The 18,313-nt window shown below is 40.5% G+C and overlaps 1 protein-coding gene across 8 annotated transcripts in view; it reads right to left on the reverse strand.

Annotated features, from left to right (window-relative positions):
- Positions 1–18,313, reverse strand: part of TRAK1 (trafficking kinesin protein 1) — a 128,381-nt gene that overhangs the window by 10,196 nt on the left and 99,872 nt on the right. For 4 of the 8 annotated variants that reach the window (XM_057431500.1, XM_057431502.1, XM_057431501.1 and 1 more), the window contains 10 exons: positions 17,236–17,336; positions 16,311–16,419; positions 14,773–14,851; positions 14,207–14,337; positions 13,585–13,659; positions 12,224–12,361; positions 10,858–10,934; positions 9,392–9,628; positions 8,101–8,417; positions 3,646–3,975 (listed from right to left, as the gene is read on the reverse strand). In XM_057431500.1, the coding sequence (XP_057287483.1) occupies positions 3,646–3,975; positions 8,101–8,417; positions 9,392–9,628; positions 10,858–10,934; positions 12,224–12,361; positions 13,585–13,659; positions 14,207–14,337; positions 14,773–14,851; positions 16,311–16,419; positions 17,236–17,336 (1,594 nt within the window). Of the gene's footprint in view, positions 1–3,013; positions 3,976–8,100; positions 8,418–9,391; positions 9,629–10,857; positions 10,935–12,223; positions 12,362–13,584; positions 13,660–14,206; positions 14,338–14,772; positions 14,852–16,310; positions 16,420–17,235; positions 17,337–18,313 lie in introns of those variants that run through there. The other 4 variants (XM_057431498.1, XM_057431503.1, XM_057431504.1 and 1 more) reach the window with 2 other exon arrangements.

Genomic DNA, 18,313 nt, shown 5'->3' on the forward strand with positions numbered 1-18,313 from the left:
ATTGGGATATAATCTGCATCTACGGTGAAGAAGTTATTTTATATACCAGTGGAAACTACGGGTTTCAACACAGAGACAAGAAAATTCAAGGATCATTTGGAATGACTTCTGACTCCATCCATCACTCAACAAGAAGCAACTGATAATGTGTTCTGAATGCATTTATTTCGGCCACGAGACGCTTTGGGCACTACCAGCAATCTTTGCTTTCCTGGATGTTCAAATGTTGACTTCTCTTGGCCTCATGTACTCTGCATGCCCACAAAATGACATTAAGAATAGGACTTCATAGTACTCTGCCAGAGAACACCTCATCTCCAGAGCAGAAATGGTAAGATACAAACCTCAAAGCATACATATGGAATGAAGCAGACACCTGCCCGAAAGACTAAGTTAATTTACACCTCCTGGAAATGGTCCTTGTAGGCACTGTATTTCCAAAGGCATTTTGTTTTCAGGTTAGAAGACCTGCAGCTCCAGACTGGCATATTCTGTGGTCTTCCAATAGCAACCGTAGGGAGATACTTGCTGGGTTTTACAAACTTCTTGAACTAGGTTTTTCCACAATGGAGCTCTCCTGGATTACAAGCACAAGCACTAAAGATGGCTTCCAAGATAGTTCTCTCCTTCCCTTGAGTTGCTTCCACATTCACAGAGCTTATTCTGTACGTTGCCAACTGGCATCTCCTCTGGAATCACGGAAGCAATGAGGTCGTAACCTTGTGCTTGTGACAGTGCTCTAAGGAACCAGAAGGCCACACACACCCCTACCTGCAAGGCATTTCTTACAGAGAAATCAAGGAGAGGCAGAAATAATGCTTCTTCAACAGGAGCAATGGCTGCACAGTAGTGAAACACAAAAGAAATTCGTAAGCTAAACACACATCTCTGCCCCCAAAGGGTATTCTTTAGTGGATCCTAAAAAGCTCTGCCACGTTTTGCCTAGTCTGAAAGCATCCACAATTATCTTTTCCTTATATAACACCTGGCAAATGGCTTCAACAAGCCGATGCAGCTGTGCCTTGGCTTTACTGGAGCAATGCAACCACCAGGGATGTGGTGGCTCAGGGATACTCCTAAATCCTAAGCAGCTGGGCAATTTGAAGGAAGGATGAAGAGCGAATTTTCGGTGCATTTTGTTCATTCGACACAAAGTTACTAATTTCGACCCGTTTATCCATTTCTGTAATATATTCAAATTCCTCAGCAAACAATACAAGATGAAATGAGAAATCTCATAATTTTACCTACATTGCCAATTTATTATGTAGGGAATATGCTTAAAAACCTTGTGTGAGATAACTAGAGTTATCCCAGGCAAAATCACCAGTAAGCAGGGAATATCCTGTTAATAAATGACCCGCATTCAAACTGTAATGGGAGAAAGAAAATGGAGGGAAATACTAGTCTTTCTTGCCAGTCTAATACTAGTCCTTCTAATCACAGCACAGGACTACATTTAATTTTCTACTCCAAAGAAAAAACTCTTCCAAATCATTACCCACAGACGTTTTGCTCATACATTCTTAAAACACTCCAAAGAACGGAGCTGCATCTATATCCTTGTCTATGTATAGTCCATGCCTGTAAGTTTCCAAATTTTCTATGTTCCTGTGTTGAGTATTTGTACAATTAGAGAATTCTTCACCTGAATTGTAATCCAAACAGCTGCTTTTGCAGAATTATTCTAACCTGAGTGCATGAAGAACTGCTTATTCCCCTCCTCTCTGCAGCAATGCATTTTAAAATGAACCACATCTTTTGTTGAACCTTTTATTCTGTAGTCTTTGATTATTTGTCCATGTTTCCTAAATCTTCAGCTTTCCTAGCTGTTGTTATTCAGACTCTTCAAGATCATAAAAACACGGATAATATCCCAACCTGCACACACCTCCTGCAGAGGCATCATTTATTTCCGTATTAATATATAAAAATAGGATAATCATTATTCCTGGGCAATAGATCTCATAGAATAAATAAAACTTTGGCCAATGTAAGGGTAAGTTGGAGTGTTTGAAAGTTCAAGCACTGGAACAGGCTGCCCAGGGAAGCGGTTGAGTCACCATCCCTGGAGGTATTTAGAAGATGTGGTGCTTACGGACGTGGTTTAGTGGTGGATTTTCAGTGTTAAATAAATATTGGACTCAGTGCTCTTAAGATTCCTTTAAGCTTCATGTTAACACAAGTGACAGAAAAAAGTAGTTTATATTCAGTAGTTGAGAGCACTGATCTGCCATTTCAGCAAGAGTTGAGGACACTCCGCATTTCATGAAAGTAAGAGAATTATTATTGTCTAGCCCTGAGACAATCTGATCTTCTAAAGACCAGCTAAATACTAAGTTATTTCTTCCAGAAAGGGGGGGAAGGAAGTGTCTTCATTGAAAGCAGTTATACAGAAACAAAAAGTCTGAAGAAAAAGGAGTTCTGGTAGGTTTTTTATTCTGGACTAAATATAACCCTTTATAAGTAGCAAATCTTAACAAAGACTAAAACTCCTATATAGATCATTAGAACAGAACAAAAAAACCCCAAAACAGTGACTAAAACCCCACAAACTCCAGCTACATCTATAGTCTAAGAATCTATAACCTTGTGCAATTGTAGACTGCAAATGTCAGTTCAGAGAATCAAATAACTCATGTGTCACTTAAAAAAGTTTAAGTCTTCATACGGTATAAATAGGAAGAATTTACCAGTGTGGTGGAGAGGGAATGAAGGAAAATGACATTTCCCAAATGTCTGCATAAAAATATCCTTTGAACTATTTATCTCAAAGGGAATTTAAGAACAGGTCACTGTATCTGAGGTAACTGAACTGAACTTGCACTTGGGTTTAAACTTAAACAGGGGAGACTGAGATGAGCTCTTAGGCACAAGTTCTTCCCTGTGAGGGTGCTGAGGTGCTGGCACAGGGTGCTCAGAGAAGCTGTGGCTGCCCCATCCCTGGCAGTGTTCAAGGCCAGGTTGGACACAGGGGCTTGGAGCAACCTGGTCTGGTGTGAGGTGTCCCTGCCTGTGGCAGGGGTTGGAACTGGATGAGCTTTAAGGTCCTTGCCAACCCAAACCATTCTGTGATTCTATTTCTTTGCTTGATTTTTCAAGGCACTTCCATTTGTTTCAGCATAGGCAACCTAGATGAACCTTTTGTCATCATTTAGTCTTTGGTTTTTCCCAAAGTACAAAAATCTAAAGCATAGCATCACGTCTTATGAACACTCAGAAGAATCTCTGCACTATAAGCCTACAAAATACATAAAATCTATGCATTATATACACTGAAAAGAGTGCACTAAATACATATAAAAGTTACATAAGTGCCAAACAAAGCATTGTGAACAAACCACTTCCTTTTAGCAGCCTTCTCTTATCAAAATAGAGTAAAACATCAACCACAGATGCTGTTAACTGAAAAAAAAAAAAACAAAACAAACCAAACCAAAACCTAAAAAGTCAAATTAAAAGATTATTAAAGAAAGGATTTTTGAGCCAATGATGTTAGAATGGTTATGTTCTGCACACATTAACGTGCAGATGCTACACACAAAGCAACACTATGGATGCTGTTCTGGACAGATGTGAGAATGGCCCAGAAATCCATATCCTGTAAAGATGTCAGTTTTACTGGACTTAATGAGTTTCCCTCACCAGACCCCTCATCATCGTCAGCCGTGGACTCCTGCATCTCCTCTGTGAAAGCCTGAGATTGGCGGGGGTTATTCTTGTTGTCTGAAACAGTCACTTGTGCTTGTGACCTCTCACCTGAGGTCTCTGTGTGCTGAACTGGCGTCGAGGTAGTTAGGCCCTTGTAAGAAATGTCACCTGTCTCATCTTCCTCATAGTCATTAAGGCAGTACACTTCATCCAGGTCCAGGTCCAAGGTCCTGAAGCCCTTAGTGACAACCCCAGGCCTCGGGTCCAGGATGCCGCCCAGATGAGGCTGAGCCAGCTGCTGCCAGTGGTGCAAAGTGGCAGAACCTTGAAATGGAACAAGACAGACAACCAAAATAAATCAGCCATCAATCCAGGACCTAAAAGGCAGAAAACCCCACTTTGCTCATCCAGAAGACCAAAGGACTGGGAGCTCCAAACCTTTAGTGTTTCTGGCTTGAATACTTAGGAAGACGTGCTGAAACGCAAAACTGTTTCATTTGCTCTTCAGCACTTTCACATTAAATAAACTGATTGCATCGGCACTTATATAGGCAAAGACTGGTGGTAAAATGTGGCATACTTATGTACATCCTCTCCCCATCAATATTCTCATCCCCCTAAATTCATGGGGGTAAGCACGAGCAGAAAGACTTTAACAGTTGATCTGAACACCATCACAGAAAGCTCTAAGAGGAACATATACCACATATTCCCACACTAAGCAAGATGCTGAAAACATGCCCAAATTTACTACTGGTGTCTAACAGGACAGCAGTCACATAGGATTGCACAGCAATTTCAGCTTCCTATGTTAGAAAGACACATAAACTTCAGGCACATGTAAGCAGATACCTCTGACCTATACATCAAGTCTATCTCTAGCCAAGCCCCTGTGGTACAAGAACTCAACTACCATATAACTAAATACTACCATACCTGCAGCTTCATCCTTGGCAGAACAATGTTTGGAGGAAGGAAGTGCATTTCACAGGGAAAAGCATTCAATATTCAGCATTCAATAGGAGACAATGAGTCAGAAACAGCAATATATCAGATTAAATTTCCCTTATTAAAGATGGGCCCACTGAAACTAGGACACTGCTCACAAGGGCCTACATCATCCTATGTGCCCACTAGTCACTACTGTGTGACTTAAAACTACACATCTCTGGTCCTATGGAACAAAGAAAACACCTTTATTTCACTTCTACCAGCTCAAATCAGAGCAGTTTTTGTTATGTTGTTCTTGTCCCCTCTCCCCAAAGCAGAAGGTGGCACACAAAGGTCTCACCAATATTCAAAGACCAAGAAAGTTGACCTTGTTGCATGGTATATGTAAAAATCTAAACCACTGTAATAACTAGGAAACCCCATGGAAGGAGAAAAATAGTCATTTCATAATCAATATATTGCAGAACAGGAAGCTTATTAGAAGTGGGGAGTGAACAGGGAAAAAGAGTCTTTTGAATGATTTGGATCAGTGAGTAGCATTTTAATTAAGCACATATCACTTTTGCAAACCTGCAGGTTTTAGCTCAGAATAAATGATCTGCTCTATCAGCTTGAATACTGACCCTATCCTACCCCTCTCCTTCTATAGGAAGTTTTGAGAGACTAAGGAGGATTGTCACACTTGAGGCTCAAGAAGTAGAGGCCATTACAACCCCAAAATAAATAACTGTAGGGAAGAGACATCCCCATAACTTGTATTTATTTCTGAACTGCCACAGAGGTCGAAGTTTTTGATTCTATACCTGTAAAACATTCCAAAATGTGGAGAAGTGCCAGATATTGGCAAGCCTTAAGCAAGAAGTTGTGTTTTGCTGTATGACAATACTCTCAACAATTAAAGAACAACAGAGATCAAAATCTCTTTGTGTGATGCATGCATGTATCCTGCTGCTGATTCATTTCTACAGGCAAGCTTCTGCGGATGTAATCTTTTTCACCTTAAAGCTCATCAAAACTGATACTCAGAAAAATCTCTGCAGTGTACAAGCATTTAATTGAAAACATATTAAATCTTCCCCATGGAAAGATATTCACCAGAATACCTGCATTTAGAGTTCTACTGACATTACATGTTCTTAGTTTCTTCTGCAAACTGGAAATCAAAGTGGCCTGAGTTTCATCACAAAAAGGAGGGTACCCGAGTTTAATCTTGATCTCATAAAAACGTGTGGAAGGAAGATTTAAGTTTGCCATACAGAAAATTAACATTGCAGAAATCAGTGCAACAGCTGTCAGCTCCCTCGTGATTATGAAAAAACCCAAACCCAAACGAAAGTTCAAAGCAAGCAAAAGTCAAATGAAGAGGGGAACGCAACACCTTGGCCAATATTCTGTCCCAGGCTCCTGCTAGACAGTTTTATACATTATGTTCTCCTGAGTGTGCAACAGTGGGCCTGCCAAGCCTAAGCAAGAAGAAATACAAAAGCAAAATAAGCATATGAACACAGTAAATGAAATTTGGGGTTCTACTCCCGATACCTGCATGATCACATGTACACTGCAGGGGTCAGAGGAAGCCTAGAATCTGTGATGCGTTGCTGCCCCAACTGCAATGAAGTGGGTAAAGACAATCAGTTCAAGGTTCTAGCTCTACAGGACACAGGGAGTGCTATATTGTGCTTATGGCTGCAGCTGCACAGTTTAAAACCAAGCCAAATAAAAAAATCCACTAGACTGTAACTAAACCAAACCACATCCAGCAGTCACTATTTGACTAAAAGAAAGTACGTGATTTGAGGTATTTTTAAAGGTGCAAAAGAAGATTCATTTCTTATTGCTGCTGTCACCCTGTTTATTTTACTGTGGGATTTCAAAGATTGCTTTAAAGGATTGAAGCTATTAACTGGAAATTTATTATAGAAGTGATTTTTATTTCTTCCACTTTAGGGCATAAGCACCCTTAGGAAAAGGGAAATAAAAAAGGCACAGGTACTGATTACAGTCTGCAGCTACAGCAGAGGATTTTGCCCCAGTAGGCTGAAAGTATTCATGACGTTGAAAAAAACCTCATGAAAAATACTCAGGAATAAAACTAAGCTGAAATGAGGAACAGAATTCTAAACATGTATTTAGTAAAGGGTAACAAACACTACACTTATGAAACAGGCAGACACAAATACACTGCAAATGAGATCTAAAGCTAACCAGGAGAAGTACTTTAAAAGGTGTGATAATTTGAAGGACAAAAATGACCCAATGAGAATGAACAAAACCAGGAAAAAAAAGCCCCAGACAGAGAGAAAGATGATAATGACTTCAAGAGTTTATTGGAAGAAAAAAGCAGATATAATGGGATGGTGACAGAAATCTATTACAGTGGTAGCAACCAGTAACTGAAACAAAGCTGGATTATTCCTTCTCTCATGTGGTACAAGAACTTTTATGACCATTTAAAAAGCAGTCAGGAAAACAAACTACAAAAATCTGCTAAACAGTACGGACTTGTGCACTGCGCCTATGGTTTCATTTGAATATGGAGATACAGCACATCACTTGAGAACACAAGAAGGGTTCTTTTTGCTTCTGAGTATGTGCCATGCTAAATGCTCCTTATAAATGAAATAAATTTGTTCTCAAAAGATGAACAAAAGGAACTTCTGCAGTTAAAATAAGCAGACAATCTCATGTAACACAAGAGTTGTTAAAGAGAGGGAGAAACCAAAGCTAAATCACGTAAATACCAAATCTGTAAAGTACTATATGAAAACAGCTGCATTTAGTTTAAAACCTGAAGGATTTCACTCAGCTAACATCCAGCAACAACCTGAAACAACTGAAAAGCCAGGCAGACTATATTAAATGTGCTGGGTCAATTTTGTAAGATGGACTACAGAAATGCACTTTGAAATAAAGCTCTTGCCCTACCACCTACCTATATCTTGCCTTTTTCTGAGACAATATATGGGGGAAATTTGACTTTAAAAACCCCAAACTTATTTCACACATGAAACTCAAAGCCATAGAGACTCATGTATGGCCACTCAAATTGCCAGTTAAAGTCCAGAGGTAAATTCTGAATCACACAAACAGTTTTACTGGACAAACTGGACTATTTGAAGTAGGTAAAGGTACTTCCAGACACTTAGTTGCAGAACTGAGATTTGATGAACAAATATTTCTACTGCTAAGATTTCAAATACTCAACAACTTCCTTTCCTAAGTATGAAACAGCAACATTAAGATTTAGGTCAGGTGTAAAGCTGCACTGCATGTGTGGCCTGCAACATTTATTCTACTGTCTTGGCTGGAATTGTTTCCTAATTTTAAGGCTTGTGGAAAAACACAGTAGTTAAAAGATTTCAAACCAGCAGCGTGGAGTACTGTCTCTAAAGTAAAAAGAATACGTATTGCAAAGATGTCCTGCTTTCTGGTGATGGATAAGAGACCACAAAGAGTCACTAAGAACAACAGATAAAGGCCGAGGCCCTTTGTTATCACCTTCTAGTGGTTTCACAATCTGAAGCTTTTCTGGCAGGTAGGAGCGAGTGCTGATAGACATTCCTGAATATCCAGTGAATTCGGAAAACCTCGAGTGAGTTCCCAGCGACATGATGCTCTCTGTGGGGGTAATGGAACCACTATGGAGTTCACCCTTTTCTGCCAGTTCCCGCAGCTTCCTTTCCTGCTCTTCTTCGAAGAACTTCCTCTCCGAGAGGTAATTCTCCCTCCTGAGGGACAGCCTACGAAGGGCAGTCTCTAGGTCACTGGAGCCTGGAGTCCCTGGAGTTCCAGGTTTCTTCATCCTGTCTTCATTTCTAAAAGGTAACAGGGGGCAAACACACACCCCCCCAAAAAAAAAGAGGAGGGGAGGGAGAGAAATAAATACTTTGAGATGCTTAAAACTTCCATATGACAATTTTGAGACATTCACCAATACCTTTAAATTACTATGTCTGGGAACTTGCTACTTGTCCAGAGAGCTGAAAGGCAAACACCAATAAATTCTCTCTTTCATACTAAACCCAGTTTGAATCCTAGCTCCTGCCTGGAAACTCCTGGTTGGAAAAGCTGCACTTTCACCTCTGTTGAGGAAGCTCTGAAGTAGAGATGTCTACTTGTTGTGTGTGTTATGGTTACACAAAATCAAGTAAGCAGGACGTATTTTACACGGCCAACACTGCAAGAATACCACTACAAGTCACATGAGTATATTATGCTGACATATATAAATGAACATATATGTTCATTATGTTCACACATATGAACAATATTCATTGTTTTGAGCTATTAGGTAGTTTTTACTGGAAAATACATGCAGCGTTGTTTGGAGCTGTACTGAGAGAAGGAACAAGTAGCTAAAGTGCAAAGTTCTGATTGGTTTCATTCACAAGTTGTCATATGTGGTAACCTATACATGCATACTATTTATCAATTTAATTTTAGGATCAAAAGAGTTAGCAGCAGCTGCAACTTAGATCAGAACTTGCTGGCATTAATGTAAAATGGTGCAAATCTAATTTGGTGTAAGTGTTGACCCACAGCTCCGAAGACAAAGGGTAGTTTTACATCATCTGGGGATGCTGCAGCTCAGAACAGGTACGAGCTGCAGACACTGATACACAGTACTTTCAAAAAGCTTTCCTTTCTAAATAAACTTGAGTGCTCAAGAACTATAAGCACAAAATAACTTCTGAAGATGTATGTCACTGTGTTAACTGCACACGTAAGACAAAAAGAGGAAAAGAGAAACACTTTGCCTTTATGTTAGAAACAGTGCTACAGTACTGACCCGTTGTCAGAGGATTCCGTCTCTAAGATGATGCTATTGGTCTTGTTGTCTATTGTAATGTTAGAGATGTCTCCCCCATAGAAACTGGAACGTGGAGTGCTGACGCAGCTAGACATGACTGAGTTCATAGCAGAGGATTGGTTAGAGCCTGGGATATTCATTGGTGATGGAGTCATGGATCTCTGCTTGACAACTTGGTTGACATTTCTCACTGTCTCGAAGACGCGCTTCTGATGACTGTAAGACACAGACACAGTTAATGTTCACACAGTGCCTTCTTATCTTAAGAAGGAATAGAGGAACAGGTAACAGCTTGTTAATGACCCTTCCTATTCACACCTCCAACAGCTACCCTGTCTCTATAGCTTCTGTAAAGTAGTATGCACAAGGCTCCCGTCTGCTCATCACATTCAATCCATCAACAAAATACTTCCATTATCCTAGATTATTTTAGACAAAATATTTGAGAATTATGTGCATAATTCTCAAGTATGCTCAAATATTAACAAAAATTAAGTGAAAGGGCATTTCCGTACACCAGCTACAAACACCTTCAAGCCATTGCGTGAAAATAAGTTTTTAAACAACAAAATTGTTCTCCATTCAATTCTTAACTATGAACTGGCTAATCTATTTTAAAAGAGAACCTGAATTTACTCTACTGAGTACCTCTATGCTAGCAAGTCTTGTACCTTTCCTTTTTGAAACCAGTTTCCAACCCCCTTATAATAGGCCAGGAATCTACAGAGAGGCTGCCAAGGCTGGAAAACTAATTTCTGACCCACTTCTGCAGTTCATTCCTTATAACCGTTGTCCTGATATCGTGACAGTGTTCCTCTGCTTCAAGACTAAGATCAGATGACACTTCAGCAGAAATTGCTTGATAAAACAATCTTGCCCTACATCATGCTACAGAAGTGCCACTGCTGCTTTGTTTTACAATTCAACCGTTGCTGAGCACAAGAACAGCACACCCCTTCCAGCTTAGAGGTAATACTGCCAGGGTACCAACCAAGTACCAACCACTCTGAATCCCTTTCTGCACTGGCGTTCTCCCTACAAAAACTGGATCAGATCAATAATTACCTGGTAACTTCTGTTATAAAACCTGAAGAGAGAACCTGAGGAAATGAATGCATCCCCTAATCATTAACTGAAGAAACCACACAAGAAAACCAACCTTTTATCATTCTCAGCACACAAAAATGAGGAGAAAAACATAATAAGACAAAGCAAAACTCTCTCTATATATAATATACAGGCATTTTCTTTTGGTAGCTTTAGCAGAAAATATAACCACCCCAATAACCAGACAATTTATTTTGCTTTCTATCAATCACACTCTACCAGAAGGATTTCTTTCTAAATCCCTAGCTCAACTATTTCCTGCCTTTTCCTCTCTCAACAAATAATAATTATCTTCAGATATAATCAGTCAATAAGGAACCAGTTCTTTCCAGCCGTACGCAAAGTCAGGAGAGTCGGGTTCATCTAAATGCAGTTCTTTCCTCATTGACCCTTCTATCTCTGCTGCCAAAGAATCCTGTTAAAAACAAGCACAAAAGAGAAACAAACATCAGAGTATTCATAGGTTGTCATTGCAGAAAATAATAAATTACTTATAAAAATAATTAGCAACTAATAAGGTATCATTGCTGAAAAAAAAGCAACATTTAAAAATGAAAATCGACTGGAAAGCTGGAAACTAATGGGTGTATCTAAATCACTGGGAAATTGCAGCTTATCTTCACACTGCTACAGCAGTTACCGTCCAAAACCATCTAACATTGTCAAAAACCCTAAAAACACATCACAGCAACAACAGAATTCAGATGCCCCAACTTCCCACCCTGAATTCCCTACTCAGCAACATCCATCTTGCATGTATAAAGTTTTGCTGAATTAGTTTTCATTTCAATTAAACAGAAAATAGTTTTCCCTTTCACAACATTATCCATCCAACCCACAAAAAAGACGATGTTCTTAGCATAAAGCATTCCATACTTCCCCCAAAAGGGTTAAAGGTGACAGGCTATCTATTTTTGCTACTGATCAGTATGTTTTACTGCCTAAATGTAGTCAAGTGCAAGATTTAAGTGACAAATATTCACAAATCTAAACCATCTTTGATGCCATGATTCAGTATTTGAAAAGAATTTTTATACAAAAAACCACAAACCTATCTCAGAACAAGCAAACCTTTTACTGCTTTCAACTGTATTTGTGCAAGTGCTACTTGCATTATTAAATGTCTGTACTTCAACCTGGCCTGTGCTCAGCCTCAGAAGGGAACACAAAAAGCAAGCTCACCCTTCGCTGACAATTCAGTTCTTGTGAGCACAAATCTAATCTGTGCTGCTCCTCAGCAGTAAGATGAGACATGGCTAAAGACCACGAGTGCCAGCTTCTACTGCTTGATTACATTAATGTAACTCAAAAGAAGCTTCACTGATGTCAGTACTCTCAGAAGTAAAGAAATTATTGTAGAGATACACAGGCAAGCAGAGCCAGGCACTGAGCTTACCTACACATTCTTATTCACTCTTTTTTGTTCCTTTGTTTGAGGGCACTGCATATTCCCCATGCTTTTAATGTCACTGGGATGTCATAATGTCATAATCAAGTGAAACCAGGTGAACCAAGTTGGTAACACCAGTCACACTGCTGTAACTGATGTTGCTACAATACATATTAGCAACTAATATTCTTTTAATGAATTTATAGTGACCCTAAATCAAGAATATATGTGCAACCTATTCAAGTATTTAAGAACTAGAATGTGTATCATAAGTGACTAGAAGAAGGCCAGGTTTTTTCTTTAGATGTGCTTACCATAGGGAAGAGACCGAGAGAGTGGTACCGACGTGATACAGCGTTTGGCATGGTCTTGTTCCTAAGGTTTTTCAGCTCTTCTTGAGCCTCATGAAGCATTTCCATGCACTCTGCATACTTGTCTTCCAGCTCTCGCAACTGTAATGCATACAAATCAGTCCAAGACCTTATGGGCTGCACTGTCATCAGAAAAAGCCTGCAAATTCTTTTGACACTGGTAAAAGATAGTAATGGTGGAGGGAACAATACTCCACTTCAAAAGAAGAGAACTCCAACAAGTGAATACCACTGAAAATCATTAATGGAAAGGGCAGGGGAGGGGGGAATGCACACACATGATGACACATGACCATGCTGCAGGAAGGAACTGCTTGCTCCATTTCCTACCCTAAGTATCTACATGAAGCCACTGCCAAGAAGACACAGAGCTGAAAGCATCCTTAGTCTGATCAGGTATAGTACCTAATTGCTGCCATGACCACCACAGTGGCAAACAGCATGGGAAAGGACAAGACATTACACATTGATCCAAACAGCTTGGGAATTTTAAAACCAAGACAAACTTATATATATACATATATATGTACACAACCTAAGACTATGCCTTAATTTTAGCTTAACTTTCTCAGGAAACACATCTTAAGGAATCACTCTGTCTTCAGATGTCTGTGTCCCCTCATAGGTTTTGAGTTCATCAGCCATTTCAACCAAGTCTGGCAAAGGGGCAGAAGCCTGAAATACCACATTTCCACAAGTTTCTTAAAAATAAGCTACTTGGCTTGGAAACAGAGATCCTGTTAATGTCCTTCCTAAGAAGGGGATGGAGAATCATGAGCTCAATCTTTGTAGAGCACCACAGATACAAAAGGCCCATCAGCAGAAAAAGCTTCTATGGGCATTTCCACCTGCAACACCAAGTAGTCCAAGTAGAAGACACTTCCTAAAGGGATCAAGCTTTATTCGTTCTATTTTTGTCCATTTTGTTCATGTGAATATAGCACCCAGAAAACAGCCAGCAATTCTGGACCACCTTTAGCTTATTAACTGAACAAATACAGTATGAATGAGCTCATTCATGATATCTCACTTCAACATAGGCGTAAACTACAGGCCTAGAGAAGTCAGCCTCTAGAGCGGTTCCTATGTAGCCCACAAGCCCCCAATTATCAAACATCAACTGAAGCAGAGAACAGGAAGGAAAAAGTTTTGAACTCTACCAGGAACATAAATGTTCCTTCATTCCATATACAGAGGCAAAATAATTTAATACTTCTCATCCAGCTTAGACTAAAACTCTTGCACTAAAGTGAACAGCCATTGCCCTACTGCTAAATTACTGTAATAGTAAGTAATGCACTCACCTCTGCTGTGAGCTGTCTCTGGGCATCTTTAGCAGCTCCCAAATGCTGGACAAGTTCCTCATTTTCAACTGCACACTATGCCAAAAAATGGTAGAAACACTGTGATGTTTTGTCCTATGATCACGTTTGTATTCTATACTACAGGTTAAGTAGGAAAAGTAAGGTAGCTTAGGTAGGAAAATTCTAACTTGTCTTAAGACCACCCCTGCAGCTGTATTAGTCCACACGTTAGTTTAAAAACATTTAAAATGTTAGCAGGAGAACATGCAGCAGTCTGTGCCCTGCTAAATGAACCTCAAATGAATCCAAAACAAACAAGGATGCGCCCACTGAAATACATGCACTAATGTTCTTATCTTACCAAAGTCATTAAGTTCAGTGCAGGATCACACATCTAACATTTAAAATACATTTAACAATTTTATTTGATATATCATATATGAATCTTAATGAACTGATGCTTTCCTAGTCAAGTATGCTAGATATTAAACACCAAACAAAGTCACCCAGATAAGGAGGGTGGAAAATTTCCTTTAGGCTCTAGTATACAGAGGATAGTAAACTGTCTTTCAGCTACGACAGCAGCAAATCACAGCAGTAGTCTTGCAACTGGATTCCTTACAGCTTTTGCCTTTTTCTGCAGATCGACTATCTGAGAGAGAAGGTGGGTGATTTCTTCTTGCTGCCGAGCAGCATCTTCTGTTTTCTTTGCTAACTCTTCGGAGATATTGGCAATCTGGATGTTTGCATCTCCTTTAAGACAAGTGATTACAGTTAACATCACAAAAGCAGAAAAGTAAGCAGAAAGATGTTCTTTGGAACGTCCCACCATTCAGCAGAATCCTGCCCCAATACACAGCAAGGTATACTTGAAAGACAACAAGTAGGACATGAAAACAGAAAGACACGAAGTGCTCATGCTGCAAAGGAGATCATACTTTCCCTTAACACTACCAGTGCAAAACTATTTTGCAACTGCAAAAGATATAGCTTACAATCAGGATTTTCTGCTGTGAAATTTCAGCCAAAAACTTCCTCCTTGCCTTTATGTAAGGAAAATAAGTACCACAGCAAAACCATGACTGACTGATCTGACTCGTGGTTTCCTTTTTGGTTGGTGTGCCCCGTCCCATCCCCCCCCTTTTAACCCTGATCTCAAATGAGAAGTGAAAAGAAACAAGGACATACTTAGCTCTTTCACACAGTCATTGACAAGCTGTTGTTCTTTCTCTTCATAAGTGATTGTTTCAGTCTTCAGCTGACAAGCCTATTCAAGAAAGCCACATCAAATATGTGACACTAGCACGTTTGTTGGTTGCCAGTCTGCTGCTGCATTTCCATCTACTTCAGAAATACAAACTTGTCTGATTACTCCTCCAGGAAGACAGTGAGAAACTGCAGGTTTTGCCTGACTGCCCTCCCTCATGTTCTGGAACAAGGGGCCAGGTGAACATTCAAGTAGAGACATTACTGTATGGAAAATCCTGCCTCATTACCATCATACCCCACTAGATGTCACTTGTGCATTTTGTACTAAAAACGAAACACCTGAACATTCCAAAAAGTTGTATGCAGGGCTTGATCTGGTCACCTGAACACAGCTAGGTGGCATCACAAACTATTCAAATACTTGGTTTAAATAACTAAATTAAACACACAGGTATTTAAAAATAACTCAGTATTTGAGAAGTTCTGGCACTGTAACCATCTATCCCACATAAAACCTTAGTGCTGCCTCCCTCCCTGGGTTGTCTTTTCTGCTCCAACTCTAGGAGTGCCAAGAGGAGTATGGCTGCACCCAGCTGGTTCTGTCTGGCACCACCTCAGTAGGCCTATAATCTATTCCCATTGCTAAGGGCATGCACAGACACCCCCAGGCTGCATCTGTAAAGGACTGTGTAGCTCAGAGGGTTCAGATTCGGCTCCATCCTGTGCTTTACTGGCACAGATTGCATCTCCCTGGAGTAGAAGCAAGAGCTATGTGGGCTTCTAATATCAGCTCCTGATGCAGCAGCTCTCTCAGTTCTAACTCTACCTTCATTATTCTTCTGATACCTCCATATTTCTTTTGCTGCAGACTCCTACATGTTTGCAAAATGGTAACGTGCTCCCAAAGCTTAAAAGTTGCATTGAAAATAAGATTATTCGTAAAGTGTTCAATTATGAAATGTTATTTCTGACAGTGGACAGGAAATCAGCTTTTAAAAACTGTGTTGTCTGTGAAACAAGAGTTATTATCGGAAATAAAAGGCAAGAAAACCACATTCAACTTCAAATATTAACAACAGCCTTGAAACACAAATTGAAGCTATTTAATGCAAATTTCAGCTAGCAATTTTTACTTTGCCAAACACTGGATTTGTACCAGAGAGACCATGCCAGCCTGCCAACTTCAGATCTGCAGCTGAAGTCACCCATATCTATCAGGTCAGCTCTTTAAGACCTGTTTCAAAGTGCAGTGCTGGACTCCAAAACCTAACATGCTCCTGCATGCTCCTTTTGGCAAGGAAACTGCTCTGCATGTAGCTTCATGTAGCTTCCATGCTTCAACCCTTCCTTCATTTAGACAGATAAAGGACAGTGACTAAACAACTACAAAGAGATCTGTCACATGTGGAATGACACATTCTTAGACTCTCAACTTTTAATCCACACTTCTTAGTACCTGTGTTCAGACATTTAAATTAACAAGTGTATTAAGCAAAACACAAAGGGAGTAATTTCACCTCAGATCTAAGCACAACATTCTCCTCTTCAAGGTCCTTGAGTTTCTTTTGAAGAGAATCCAAATGAAAGTAGTTCTGGACGGAGGAGGAAGATTCATTCCTCTTCAGCCTTGTAATGAAAACAACAGTTTTAACTCCTTTTAACCTGCATTAAGGCCAATCCCACAGAAGAACACACTTAACAAAGGCCTCAAACCGAGCCAGAGCCACATGAAATGCAGCTTATTCATGCCAGGATGTTTAGGCATCCATGTATTTGCAGTGATTTTTAAAAGGGAATGTTTTTAACATTTATTTACTATTCCACATATTTCCTATGGAAAAGTTACTCAGCCAGGGCTATGAGAAGGGAAACCACCTTACCACAGGGAGCAACCCAATAGCTTCCTGATAAATGCTGCACATGCTTCACCAGATTGCAGCAATAACTCTGCAAGCGAGGGCAGAGAGTCTTTCAAAGCCTGTGATGCTATTCAGCCAGCTAATTGCCTGGAACCCAAGCTTTAAGCTATGCTTTATATCCCCTTCCCTCTGCTAGCAATATTTCCATGGTGCCTTCAGGCCCTTCAAGCACAAAGGTCACACACGTAGAACGTTCTAGCACAGAGTGCAAAGGTATGTGGCGTAACATACCTTTGGGACCTGTCTGCCTCACCACCACAATGACCTAGTTCCTGTGGAAGTTACAGTGCTGTGTCAGCAGCCTCCCTGTGTACTCTCCCCTTCCAACTTGTGTTGGCACCTGGAGAGCCAGCTGGTCCCATGCAAATCCCTCCAGCTGGTGCCATACACCAAGTCCACAGTCCCATGTTTCATTCTAGCTGATACAGGGATCATTTGACTGTTTTTCAAAGCTATTAAGCTGTCCAAATGGCCCATGCTCATTGCCAGGGAAAGGTTCAACACTGTAGATTAGTTAACTTACGGGGTGGAACAGACGGACTCTGGCTCGCTTTCTTCAGCAGCACTGGTGTAGAACTGGAGCAGTTCATCCTTCATGCAGAGCTCATGCCGCAACTGAGAAACCTGCAGGAAGAAAGAGCTTGCAGATCAGTAAATGGATTTTCTAGGCACATTCTTAACTAAACCCCCTACGAACTAGCTAGCTATTCCTCCTCCAAGCATCATAATCAAGAGGCCAAGACTGGAACAGACCAGAAACAACTCCTTGATTTCTTTGAAAGAAGGAAAAATGCACCTTTGAAATTAGCCATTGAATGTCCTTTTTTTTGGAAGTTCAAAAGAACATAATTATCCTTTGCAGTTAGGCATGCTTCTCTTTTACCTCCTTTACAATGAGCAAACCTGATTCACTACTGCATTAGTCTAGGTTCATATCCACAGAAACAGATATGTTGTGATGATACTGCAAGAAACTAATGTGGCACAATCAAGCCAGACATCACTATTACCCATTTTATGTGATGACTGTCACCTTCTGGCTTGGTTACAGACCTTGCAGACCTCAGATATAGACATTTCTTCCTCTCCAAGAGACTTTAGACAAAATTACTGAAATGTTTTTTAGTAACGCTACATTTGGTATTCAATTGCCTGCTGGGCGGCAGAACATCACTACACAGGGGCAGGCTGGCATTCTGAGGCTGCTGCAAGGCTTGAGGCTGAAGTCAGTTTCCAGGTGTAGTTATGGCTGTGAACGATTCCAAAACATGAGTCTAGCAAAGTAAAATCACAGAAGGGTTTGTGCTGGAAGAGACCCTAAAGGTCATCCAGTTCCAGGCCCCTGCCATGGGCAGGGACACCTTCCACTAGAGCCGCTGTGTCCAACCTGGCCTTGAACACTGCCAGGGATGGGGCAGCCACAGCTTCCCTGGGCACTCTGTGCCAGCGCCTCAGCACGCTCACAGGGGAGGGCTTCTGCCTAAGAGCTCATCTCAGTCTCCCCTCTGGCAGGTTCAAGCCATTCCCCCTGTCCTGTCCCAACAGGCCCTTGTCCAAAGCCCCTCTCCAGGTTTCTTGTAGCCCCTTTAGCCATTGGAAGC

The sequence above is a fragment of the Pezoporus wallicus genome, unplaced genomic scaffold (assembly GCF_028554395.1).
Source record: "Pezoporus wallicus isolate ANWC-B61680 ecotype Strahan unplaced genomic scaffold, APGP_CSIRO_Pwel_v1 scaffold_11491, whole genome shotgun sequence".
NCBI lineage: Eukaryota > Metazoa > Chordata > Aves > Psittaciformes > Psittacidae > Pezoporus > Pezoporus wallicus.